Source organism: Vanacampus margaritifer, chromosome 8, assembly GCF_051991255.1.
Source record: "Vanacampus margaritifer isolate UIUO_Vmar chromosome 8, RoL_Vmar_1.0, whole genome shotgun sequence".
Taxonomy (NCBI): Eukaryota; Metazoa; Chordata; class Actinopteri; order Syngnathiformes; family Syngnathidae; genus Vanacampus; species Vanacampus margaritifer.
In genome coordinates, this window is record NC_135439.1 from 13,217,858 (window position 1) to 13,231,030 (window position 13,173).

Genomic DNA, 13,173 nt, shown 5'->3' on the forward strand with positions numbered 1-13,173 from the left:
TTTTGGGGACAATAACATGTTCTATGTAACCCCACTAGTCTAAATATGGTATTCTGGTTAATATTGTGTTAGTGGAATATGAGTTAAGCAGCAAAATCCAGCCGTTTTTATCCATCTCAGGAGGCGGCCATTTTGCCACTTCCTGTCGGGTGAAAATGACATCACAGTTGCTCAGGTCTCAGTTAACAACCAATCACAGCGCAGCTTCAGAAAACATGTAAGCTGCGATTGGTCATTGCCTGAGCCCTGAGCAACTGTGACGTCATCTTCAGCCGGCAGCAAGTGGCAAAATGGCCGCCTGCTGGGATGGATAAAAACAGCTGGATTTTGTTTCATAACTCATATTCCACAAATGTAATATTAATCAGAATGTCATGTTTAGACTAGTGAGGTCACAGTAATATGAAGACACGCTTTTGCACTGTGTGGGTGTTTACAATCAAATAACTACTTCCTGATAACTGTAGACTGCCAGGAAAAAAAAGAGCTCTAGTCCCTCTTCAATCCTTCTTCTATGTACCCCCCCCCTCATCCCAGTCCCTCCACCTTCTCTCCCCACTGCCCCACTTCCGGAGGCCCAGCACGACCCACTTTAAACCCACAAGAGAAGTCAAGGGAGCAGGAATGTTTTGAAGGCTGAGACATTCCTCATTGTTCATTCACACAGGCTTTATGTAACAAGCCCATCACGTGATGCGGTTCTGCCGCAGCCGTGGGAAGCCAGAGCATTATCTCCACCGCAGCGGCTTCCTTGCCGTAATCTGATTACGCCAGCCCCGTGATTGCACAACAAGCCACAGATGGGCAGACTGATCACAAGACACACATCAATGGACAAACGGATACAGAATTGAAAAAAATAAATACAAATAACGAGCAAAAAGAGACGACCAAAAAAGCCTGTGGTATGACTAGAAGCACTACAATCCTGAAAGAAAAAACGATTTTATGTCATATATAATAATACGTAATGAAGTGATGTTGTTAGCCTAGTGTAGGTTGCCTTATGAAATAAAGCACATGGCGGCACACTGACCCATATACTCCTATATAACCATGCATTATACTACAGATCAAGCAGTGAAAATCTTGGCCAACCGATCATGTGCTGTTTCAATGAGGGCTATAAACTTGTGGGCTGGGCTTGTACTGACCTGGATGGTGGGGTTTCCGCCCTCCAGCAACGCAATAGCCAACAAAATGCTTTCCTGGAAAACTCTGTCACTGGTGGTGTTCATGATGAGGTCGATGACCAGATCGGAGGCTCCTTCTTTGTCCAGGTGGCACTGCACCTCCGCTAGGCTCATTTCCCCACGACTTAGGCCCCCAGGGACCCCGAGCACTATAAAAGAGCACAGGTCGACATGGGAGAGGGGTGACATGGCATGTGACTGCAGATCCTGAGAATTATTTTTCTGTACTATACGCGGCCACCGACATTTCAAAAGGCAAACCCGAACAATTTATTTAAACTCAAAAACAAGGGTTGTACCAAAAAAAGAGAAAATAATTATTTGTCAAAGAGCGACAGATTTAGCAATATGTTTATTTCTTTGGCTGCAGTTTGCAGTGGTGGATAACTGAAAAATATATAATAATGAAAAATATATAAAATATCTGACAAATTAATAAAATTGTGACTATTGGCCCTCCACCTTTTTGCCCACCTCTGGAAAAAAATAAAACTTTACTTAAGTGACTTAATAAAAAAAATTATTGCACATAAGTGAAATGTTTAAAAACAAACATTTCTTGATAAATGCAAATGCATTAGGGATAGACTAATTATCGGCCGGGCCGATTATCGGTACCGATATTCGACATTTTGGCAAATATTGGCATCGGCCTTTTTACGAATCTGAAGGCCGATATAGCTGGCATCTCACTGCACGGTGAATGCTTGCGAACGTAGCAAATTTGGGGTTTTCATCAGGATTTGTAAGATATTCACTGACAGTTTTTACTTGTCGAAAATACATTTTGAACAAACATCCATCTATTTTGTTAACAGCTCATTCCTCACAGGGTCGAACATGTTGAGATGTTGAGTTTTTCCACTGTCTGCGAAGATCTTTTGAAACCTTTTATTCGATTCTCATTTAGTACGATTCAAAATCGATTTTAAATGTCCCAAAATCGATTTTATTAAAATTATTTTATACTGTCTTGTCTTTGTCTGTGTGTGCCTTTATTTGGAGCGCTGTTCATGTTGTACCCGGTTTGGCCACTGAGGGGCAGTGTGGTTTCCCGCGGTCTAATGTGTAGCCACATTAGAAAGTAGAAGGAAAAAGGCACAATCAAGTTATTCCAATAAAAGTTTGTTTGTTTTTTCAGCGTGGAGCCGTTCTTTTGAGTGCGGTAAAAGTGTGGCGAGTAGCGCGCTAATTAGCATTAGCGAGTCAGACTGGAGTAGATCATTACAATTTCTTGCACATCTATAGAGCGAAGCAAAAATCATTGTCAATCAAATCATTTTGAATTAAAAATCGCTCTTAATCGAAAATCGATGCCGAATCGAATTGCAGGCCCAAAAATCGGAATCGAATCGTGAGACATTCAAAGATTCCCACGCCTACTGCGCATGCCTGCGAACAGTGAGTATTTCTACAACAGGTGGAAAGCAAGTTTCCACAGGCTGCGGCACCTTTGCACATCAACAAACTACAAAGCACGTGATACTTCCAGAAGCCTTTATCTAAGACCACATAGCAGAGACTGTAAACATTTCGAAGTGTGAACGTCCAAAACAAGGCGCTGGCATCAATACATTCTTTGAAATGGTACATCAGACACACACAAATAAAGGGTGCAGCAATGGGCAGAGATGGACTGCTTTGGTATTTTGACTGCATAACAATGACTCATCAATCAGTGATAAGTCTGCGGTGCTAGTCGTGCTCAAAGGGCAGGCCTGTGCACGACTTTGAAAGTGATAAGAGCTCAGGGTCAGACTGATAGCGAGACCCATCCTTGCATAACACGCCGACAGACATTTGTTTTACTACAACTATATGAGGCATACATATTTTGGCTAAAGATAACGAAACATCCTCGAATGGACTTTATCCCTCTCACGCCACAGACGGTAAAATCAATATTTTCATGTGCGTGCGTGTACAATCAGCGGCCAAGTCGTTCGAATGCGCATTCGGCGTCATCAGTGTTAACCACCTGACTGTTTTTTGCTGGGTCCTACAGGGCTGAGGGGGCCACTGCTGAATGACGTCAAGCTGTCCCTCCGCCCACCACTCCGATGGAAGTTGCCATAGTAACGGTTCACCAGAATCTGCCTCAGCGCCTCGCCCTATCAGAAGCAAAGAAAAGGAAAATGCAATGACATGATTGCAGCCATGTGTCAGGAGAGGCGGTTAGGTAACAGGGGACAGTCATCGGCCATTTTGTGCGCTGGGTTTTCGTCACAACATCACTATGCATATATTAAACTAGCAGGAACTCTCTCAAACGTTTAAACGGGCCGAACCCACATTTGACGTCATTTACCACCCGCTGTGATCGTTATCATCAGTGACCTCAGCCTAATGACATTTAAGGATGCGGTCTTCAGGAAGACGGACCCGAGGCCAAGTCTTTCACATTGCGACTCATCAACTGTTGAGCGTTAAGCAGCACCACTTGGCTGTTGTCATGGCAACGGCAGCCCGTAGCTACCTGTCGAGACCTCCCATGGGACGACGTGACGGAAATGAAAGAGGACGTTTGTGCGCGCGATTACGTGACGAGTCTGTCAAACTGCGCGGTCCCCGTTTATTATGCAAGACCTGATCCTGCAGTTGTGCTCTAAAAAGGACACCAAAAGATTAGCTAGTAAGTGTGATGAACATTAAATGATGCATGTATTGCTCTTCAGCAGAAGAAATGACAAACAGACACACCATATTGTGACTTTTTTTCCCTATATTGATAATTATATTTTTTTATTTTTTGGTAGAGTTTTTTTTTTGTATCTTGCTGCAAAATGGCCGTGCCGCAGTTGAAATGGATACTTGCTGACTTGACTCAAGTTGCGGTGCAGCTGCTGACTCTCACAAACTTGTCTCATGATTGTGTTTTGCTGTCGGGTCTGCCTGACCTCGTCCTCTCTCTGCCAAGTAATTGGTTATGGATGATAGCGCCTTCACAACAAGGCTTTATTTGAAGCTTATCTAAAAAAGGAGCTGCCAATGCACAAAACGACCTTGCCTAAAATTTCCGCATAATCAATATTATGCAGCGTTTTTGACATAGATAGCTTCAAATACAAAATGACTTTCTACTCCACATCTTGCTACAGCTAAGTGCACATACCCTTTTCTGGTCCTCCAACAACTTCTCAGGCTGGTTCTGATCCAGCTGCTGGGCGCAGTGATGAATGTTAGGCCAAAACAGATTTAAGCACAAAAAACACAGCACAAAAAAATCAAATCCATGCAAAAGGCCATGCAAAGGTCTGCTGAGAGAGAGTTGCCATGCTTTTGGTACCAGGAATTGTGTATGAGACTACTAAACTAAAAGAAGACATTTAATAAAACTTTAAAAAAAAAAACTTTTCATGTATTTTTTTTACAACTTTACTCTTCCAGCTCACTGCCACAAGTCAACTTAATATTAGATCACATAAACACACATTGCTGTTTGAAACGCTACCTTTGCATTAGAATGAAGGATAATTCAGCAAATTTCCCCTTAACTCATTCACTGCCATTGACGGTTATAAACGTCCAAAAAATAATTGTAACTATTTCTATTAGTTTAACTTTTTTTTATACTTTTGTTAACAAGAGTATGAAAACCTAGATTTTTTTAAATTGTACGTTTAGAACAGATATCAAATTTGTGATTAATCGGGAGTTAACTAGTGAAGTTATGCGATTAATTACAATTAAAAATGTTAATCGCCGGACACCCCTAATTTTTAATAATCATCTCGTCAGGCGATTACAATTTTTATTTTGTAATTAATCGCATGACTTCACTAGTTAACTCATGATTAATCACAAATTTGATATCTGTTCTAAATGCACAATATTTTTTCCCCTAGGTTTTCATACTTTTGTTAACAAAAGTGGGGGGGGGAAAGTTAAACTAATAGAATTTTTTGACGTTTATAGCCGTCAATGGGAGTGAATGAGTTAAAATAGAATGTGCATATGGAGTCCATACACATGAAATCATACCTGCCGCTCTTTTTACAATACTAAATCTTTTCATGGCACCCCCGGCAAACACAAATACGCGTGTTAATCTCTGAGCTTTTCTTCTTCCCGGTTGTTAGCAACAGCACAAGAAGTTGCCAAGCTGCACAAGACATTTTGAAATTTTCAAGCAAACGACTGTGACCATCCTCATTGATACCAATACATAGATCCTTCCCCCTGAGTGGCTGCCATGTTGAGAAAGTCATGCAATGGTCTTACAACCCCAATTATAAAATGACACCCGTGGTTTGTATTATAGCTCTAATATATATAGTTCTAATTTACTTATTGTAGCCAAACTCACATTCTTAATCTCATAAGAATCCCGATTCTAATTTAGTACGATTTAGAATGGGTTTTAAATGTCCCAAAATCGATTTTATTTAAATTATTTTATACTGTCTTGCCTTTGTCTGTGTGTGCCTTTATTTGGAGCGCTGTTCATGTTGTACCCGGTTTGGCCACTGCGGGGCAGTGTGGTTTCCCGCGGTCTAATACACTGTTACGTTGTAGCCACATTAGAGAGTAAAAGGAAAAAGTCCCGATCAAGTTATTCCAATTAAAGTTTGTTTTTTCAGCGTGGAGCCGTTCTTTTGAGTGATAAAAGTGCCACGAGTAGCGCGCTAGTTAGCATTAGACACACATGGTTTGTATTATAGCTCTAATATATATACTCCTAATGGACTTATTGTAGCCAAACTCACATAAGTTGGCGGCTATATGGGCATCATCAATAAAAGCTAAGGCTAAGGCTTGCCCTTTTGCTAATATATCTAAGTTCTGTGGCTAGCTAATGTACCATGAAGCATGCAGGCTAACTCATCCAGCATTTCAGGATGTTTGCCATGAGGACTATTAACTACAGTTTTACAACACAAAGTGGGCAATTGGCCACGTATTCGGCATTCGCCGACGTAGGCAGGAATAGTGAGTCGGCGTTTTAGGAACGAGTCCTACTTTGAATGAACTTCTGTAAAAGAGGTAAAGTTTGGTTGAATGATACTATTTAAAAAAAAAAAAAAAAAAAAAAGCACAGCGCCTTGGAATCAAGTTTGATGTCTGCAAAGTCAACACCACAGGAATTATAAAATAAAAACAAGCACTGACTCACATTACATTTAAAAGTCAAGGATGAGCAAATAACAATAATGATGACTCACAATATCAAACGATATTGTGTTTTCTGCATTGTGGATTGTGTTTGTTCTTTGATGGTGCTTGCAAACACAAGGGATTATGCGGCCCTTTGAAGTATGATTATTTACTGTACAGTATGTACAATAAGACGCCTTAAAGTGCTAAGAGGCAATGCTCTACATAAGTAGTTATGTAAAAAAGGCAGGGGAAGGCCGGGGGTTTGGCTAGGCGAGGGGCAGAAGGGGTTAGAGTTACATAATCAATCCAAGAGGAACCAGGTCACTAAACCAGTGACACAGAGCTGCTTACAGCAGCCATCTGTCACGAAAACACAGAGTAGAAGAAAAGAAAACAAACACCGACACTTTCACAACTCAACTTGTCAGTCCAAGTCAAAGTCAGGAGCTAATTACGCACATACAACGTCAGTGTTGTTTCCTTGAGCTGCAGCTTGTGGGAGATCATACAAAATATGAATCTCTCATTTACAATCAAATTGATTTACCGGTGAGCATTTTTCAAGATTGTAAACTGCGCCAACGCACTGCAAAACACCAAATCACCTCGGGCACTATTTATGTTTTTTCTCTCTCTCATACTCCTTAAATGATGGACATCTTAATTATCTGCTTATGATTGTGGGAAAGCTGAAACAGCATTTTATTCATTTTTATTAAATTTTATTCGCCACACTTTTTTGCCGTGCAAAACTCCCACATAATAAATCTGATTTACACCGTTTGAATTTGGTTTAAAATTTCACGCCTTCCTGGGAATATATTGTCCGATTCCATATTACTTACAGTTTTCACACAATTTAACGTTAAATATCAACTTTTCCACATTCATTTTCAATGGGACACTTTGAAATTGAAATCCTTTAATGCCATTTCACAAGACTTCAACAATGACAGCAAGTCTGCTGTGGGTCAGTGGGTAGTGAGGCAGCGCATTGTCCGGTAAACAGGAGGCGATGGTTCGAAACCCACCTTAGACTGATTGCAAGTTTGTTTGTTTTTACCATTAGTCTACAATTAATGATTAGTCATTTTCACTTTTTTTTTTTTTTTTTTAATTTAGCATTCCCACACAATTCCTCCAGAAATTGCACTTTGTCTGTAGTTATAATTACTATTTCTCATTTTTAAGAAATGGCCAAAGACACACTAATATAATAAAATATAGTATTACTTTAATTAATGAATACTTTATTTATTGTTGTTACTAATGCAAACTGTATTTTCATCTCTTATGTGAGGAAATACAAAAAAAATTGACTGGCTCCTTTTGCACACAAAAACAAATCTATGGACGCCACATCAAATCCAGAAGCAGCAAATGCAGCAAAGACGTATTCAGTTAATGGTCGGACTCTGACCACAGACACCACCGCGTAACCCCTCACAGCTGCCACATCCGCCCTGACTGCATCACATTCTACCAAACTGGAAATTCCCCGGGACAAACCCCCTTGGTTACAAATTACAATCACAACTCTTAGTTCAACAGAATGACGTATATGTGACCAGCAGCGTCCGTTGAACTCGACAAAAAAAAAACGTCCCTGAAAGTACTACCGAAACAAATGTTTCTTTGTGTGCTGGGGATGAAATGGTGGCGGGACACAGAAGCGTTGGTGTTCACCGCTACCCTGCTTCTTAAGCGCACTGCAACTGATCTGCACTCCAAAAAAGGTAAAGCTGAATAAATCAAGTTAATGTAGCAAAATCTTATAAAAACTGAAAAACAGATCCCATGATATGTTTGTGAGGGAGAAGGGAGGTGAAAGGCATGACTTACTCTAAATAAGGGCTTACATAATAGGACCGTGACCACGCACACGGCCGTGCACACGCACACACACAAGGTGAAGAGGCAAACTTGAGTAAAAAAAAAAAACCGCAACAGTCTGTATGCTCAACTCCTTATGTAAGTCTGAGAGTTCATGTGATGTGATGATACAATGTTGATTGTGACATCGCTGTCAAACACTTTCGTAAATTGAGACACTGAAAATATTTAATTCCTCTTAAGTTACATTCATATTTTTCATTCACACATCTTTTGATGTTAGTGTCAGAAAAGTTCCAGGACTTGTGGAAGTTTTAGAAAGAATCCCCATTGAGTCTACCGAAACTTTCCCAGTCTTGTGTGCCACACCTTCGTGCACTCCAGAAGGTTTCTTCCAGGATCCTCCGCAGCCCCGTCGTCATAAAAATGTTCATTCTTTTCGGCCAGGAGCTACAGACGAGTTGTCCTGCAACACATGTGTCGCCCCTTCCCCCACACAAAATAAAGCAGACTAGGGATGGGCCAATTTTCAGTCAGGCCGATTATTGCCGCCAATATTCGGCGTTCAGTTATTTTGAAATTTTTGAAAAACTTAATTTACTGCAGAAAATTAAAGCTAGTTATTTCCTTATTTAAGTTTTCATTTAACTTTTTATTATTTTTATTATATATATATATATATATATATATCAATTCTGAAAAGTTGCTCCATAAACATTATGTTGAAAGACATTCCAACAAAGTTAAGGTTTGGAGTTGTTAAATTTTGACACCAATATTTTCCCTTTTACTGAAAATGAATATCAGCTCCAAATATCGGTTATCGCCTCCTTAACTACTAATAATTAGTATCGTATCGGCCCTGACTCAAACAAAAACAAAAACAAAAACAAAAAGACATATCAGTCTATCTCAAAAGCAAACATCGAAAAATCTCTTTGTAGACATGCTAGTTGATCGTCTGGCTCACACTGAAGGGGAAAACTTGTGTTGGGTTGGAAACTTGTTCGGGTGTGAAATATCTTTTGTAAAACCAGTCATGGATCTTTTCTGAAACACCTCAATTGCAAGAATAGTAATATTTAGGTATTATTATTGGGGGGGGTCAGGCGATTAAATTTTTTAATCGTCATTAATCGCATCACTGCAATAGCTAACTCACTAGATCTGTTCTAAATGTATAATAAAACGTTTTCATACTCTTGACATAAAAGTGGGAAAAATGTTATGCAGTAATTTCATAATAATTCATAAAATTGGGTTAAAATTTAAAATATGTACTGTACTGTAAAAAAACAAGTGTTATATTGATTTGTGTTGAGGTCATTTTTCTGCCACTAGACGGCATAATTGCATTTGTAAGACGCTGGCGACAGCTCAGTGCATTTTTCTTTTCATATGAAGAGCTATCTAATCTTTAACATGAAGTAACTTGTGAAATTCTGCACATTTTTTAAAATTGTAAAATACAACTTGACCCCAGTCTCCACAAATATATGCGTTATTATTACATTTATTACTGCTAAATTTTGACGTGGACGTGTCTGCTGCATTGAGACTGGAATTCCCCCAGTACGGACTTTCCAAATAAGGGGCAGTCATTAAAAGCACATTTAAAATAATTAAATAAATAGCGGCGTTAAAGGACAACAGCAACACACTAATTTTGACACCCCTAATGATTATATTTCACACTTAGCACGGCTACTAGACAACTAAATTCTACACTCTGGCTTGAATTTCACAAGATTGTGCAGGGGTACCTAATGTTGTGACTGGTGAGTACATGCAAAAAATCTGCTTGTGTGTATGTGTGGAAGCAGGAAGACTTTAGTAGCCTCTATTGCCGTTAAAGACTCGTGTTGCAGGTTAGTAGCATGTTGCATGCCAAGGAAGAGACTCGAAATATGCAGACTGACACATGGCAGGGCAAATACATTTCGGCACCGCTGCCATTTTTATGTCAGAGACAAGAGATACAGCACATGACAGGTGTGCATGTGTTGTGTGTTGTGTGTGTGTGTGTGTGTGGGGGGGGGGGGGGGGGGATAAACTCTCATGCCCCAACGAATACCCTCCACCCCTTGCATCCTCACAAACACATTTTTTAGACACAGGTGCACGCACACATACACTCACACCCAGCATGGGTAAATGGCTCCTGCGCACTTTTATCCTCCACAATTACTGCTGAAGGTCACACAGCAGCGGAGGGGCTGAGTTCCAGGAAAGAGAGAGAGAGAGGGGGGGGGGGGGGGATAAAATACCAGGTTCTTATGTAACCTCAGCCCAGAGTTGGAAGAGGTCCAGGAATCGTGCAGTTTGCAGGCAGGGGAAACTAGGACACAGCCTCAATGACTGCCGCTGTCGTCACAGTTCCACACAACTCATTAATACGTGCATATGGCACGCATACGCGCGCGCACTCACAGACACACGCACACACATGGTCACAGTGCCCCCTATCGGCACTGAGAGGACATACAGGGGAAACACCATCAACCTGGTGTATGGAAGAAAAGCATGGGAGCGCTGTGGATCTTTCTCAAATTCGGTCTGAATGGGCCATGGTATGACAGATACTCCATTTACCAACTTTATTAATAAATATTTTGTATGTCTTTTACTTTACCTTATATTTTGGATCTATTTGATGACACATTCATAATGCCGGGATGCACTGACCTATGTGTCTGTTTACACAACAGTAAAATGATTCAATTGAAACCCATTGCATCAAAGGAGTGTTTGCAGTGGATACATGCTTGTGTGATGATAGTGGCAATGCTCTGGAGGATAACCCCCAACCCCCACCCCCAAAACATCCCCTGCCAACCACAACATACAGTCGTTCCATTCTCTCTTTGCTTCATTTAAGTTGACCGTTTTCCACAATTGCGACATTGGAAAAATCCCGAACTCAGACTAACTACAGCACGCAGCCTCAGCAGCAGCTAGAGTCACTACAAATATAACAGAAGCTACAAGACCCAAGGACACAAATGGATAAGTAAAAAAGAAATAACCTTAGGCATATCCATCTCATCATCAAAGGCCCTGAGCTGAAAGAGAGCAGAAGGTTTGCAGGGTTAAATAACAGGCCAGGAAGCTCAAGCAGAGGTCAACAACACAGCGTGACATGTTAGTTATGTGAGTAATGTGGACACACTCCTCCAATTCAGTGGCTCATAAAAGAGTATTTGTGAATTCTGTTGCTGTTGAATGTTAGCCACTGATTGAATTTGTCACATTTTGCGTAGGGTTGGCGGCAAAGATATCTGAGAAAGTCCTGATATGTGACAAAGATTGAAGGATAGAAAGACCTTCAAAATAGGGGGAACAATTGATTGTATTGTTAGACAACAATTTGGAACACAGTGTATGCCTTGTCCAAACATCCCGTCATACATTGAAACCAAATATTCATTCTTTACTGTAGGTTTTTCTTTGTTAACAGTCAAGTAACACTCCTGTGTTGATAAAAATATTGTTTTTGTCACAAAATCTTCCATTTCTGTGCATCAGCTTCTTAATGTATAGCACTGTACAAAAATTGTAGGTCACTTTAATTCCATTTTTCATAGCAGTCATTTGAAGTAGTTAAAAAAAAAAATGTTATGACAAAAAAATACTATTCAATTCTGGTGATTATCTGTATAACAAGGCAGATTTATTTATTTTTAAGTCAATATGATGACAACCGGTAGAATTATATTAATACCACCATCTGTTCATCGTTTTCTATAAACTATCTACTATTCTATAAAACTATGAACAAATATGATGCTCATTATAGCATTGTTAAAACAGCCAAGTTTAATGGCGCCTAACACTTTTGCGCAGTAATGTATTATAGAGAGTATGTTGTGTTTTGAGCTGTGTTTGTGTGAAACCCAAAGTGAGCATTATCTACAGACACACATAAACATGCTGCCCACTTCATTAGGTACATATCAACACCCTAAAATACAATACAATAATAGTCCTATACCAAAAATTCAAAAGGCTTTCAGGACTAGAGCACTACACCGCAAAAAAATAAAAAAAATAAAAACAAAGGACATAATTATAATTCTTTATACGACTGCACAAATGAGTGCGCCATCCATCTCCTACCTTCTCTCCATAACCGCGGTCTTTAGTCATCATCTCTCGGAGTGTTTGTAGAACTTTGATGCATAGTCTCTCCTCATTTTCCTCCAGCAGCTGCTTGGTGTGTTTGATCAGCCTACACAATTGCATTAATCAATATCTTTGATTTCTACCCCAATCAAAAATCGATCGCTATTAATATCTTACTTGCAGATGAAACCTCCGCTTTCACACTTTTTGCGCGAGTCGGTGTTTTCTGGGAAAAGCAGCTCAGGCCGATGCAACACGTCCACAAGGACAGACAACTCGGCTTGGACCAACGGACGCAGGCGGTCCTCCAGTGCTGACACAATGTCCTGCATCCCGCACAAACATTGTTAGCACATGCTTGAATCTGGAGGAAAAAAAATCACACAATACTGTTCACACACTGCACCTGCAGCCGTTCAATGATATTCCTGTAGTCACGTGACGCTGTCACCACAGAGTCTCTTCGGGCGGCGTTACGAGCGGACAGTCTCCAGCTCATTGCCGTTTTCTGCACTATGTTGTTGGATTTCACAAACAAGTTGTTCACTTGGTTGTCAAGGTCTACAGGGATGGCGATGGCTCTGCCTTTGGCTGACAGTGACACACAAAAAAAAGCAAGAGAGCTCAGTGCCAAATATCACATTTAAGAAGTGAATACATTGAAATGTCCATGTGAATGTGTATGAATTTATTTTTGGGCAGGGTTATTCGATTTTTAGGATCGGACATTCAGCTTACCAACATCCGACAGGACTTTGATACAATTCTCCACAGAGCCTTTCTGGACAGGGAACAACCAGTTGCAGTGGTAGATCCTGAACACCGCCTGCAATAGCTGCACAAAGACTGGCTGTCTGGTCTGAGGAGAGAAACAACATCTTATTTAATTCCTATCAAGTCGTTTCTTCACTCTGCAGAGATGATGATT

The 13,173-nt window shown here is 40.3% G+C and overlaps 1 protein-coding gene across 7 annotated transcripts in view; it reads right to left on the reverse strand.

Moving 5' to 3' along the window:
- The window catches only part of LOC144057003 (inositol 1,4,5-trisphosphate-gated calcium channel ITPR1), an 85,174-nt gene that overhangs the window by 40,338 nt on the left and 31,663 nt on the right, over positions 1–13,173 (reverse strand). For 2 of the 7 annotated variants that reach the window (XM_077574190.1, XM_077574187.1), the window contains 8 exons: positions 12,984–13,104; positions 12,652–12,836; positions 12,423–12,571; positions 12,240–12,351; positions 11,150–11,185; positions 4,306–4,353; positions 3,172–3,304; positions 1,155–1,342 (listed from right to left, as the gene is read on the reverse strand). In XM_077574190.1, coding sequence (XP_077430316.1) covers positions 1,155–1,342; positions 3,172–3,304; positions 4,306–4,353; positions 11,150–11,185; positions 12,240–12,351; positions 12,423–12,571; positions 12,652–12,836; positions 12,984–13,104 — 972 coding nt within the window. The remainder of the gene's footprint in view (positions 1–1,154; positions 1,343–3,171; positions 3,305–4,305; positions 4,354–11,149; positions 11,186–12,239; positions 12,352–12,422; positions 12,572–12,651; positions 12,837–12,983; positions 13,105–13,173) is intronic. The other 5 variants (XM_077574193.1, XM_077574192.1, XM_077574191.1 and 2 more) reach the window with 4 other exon arrangements.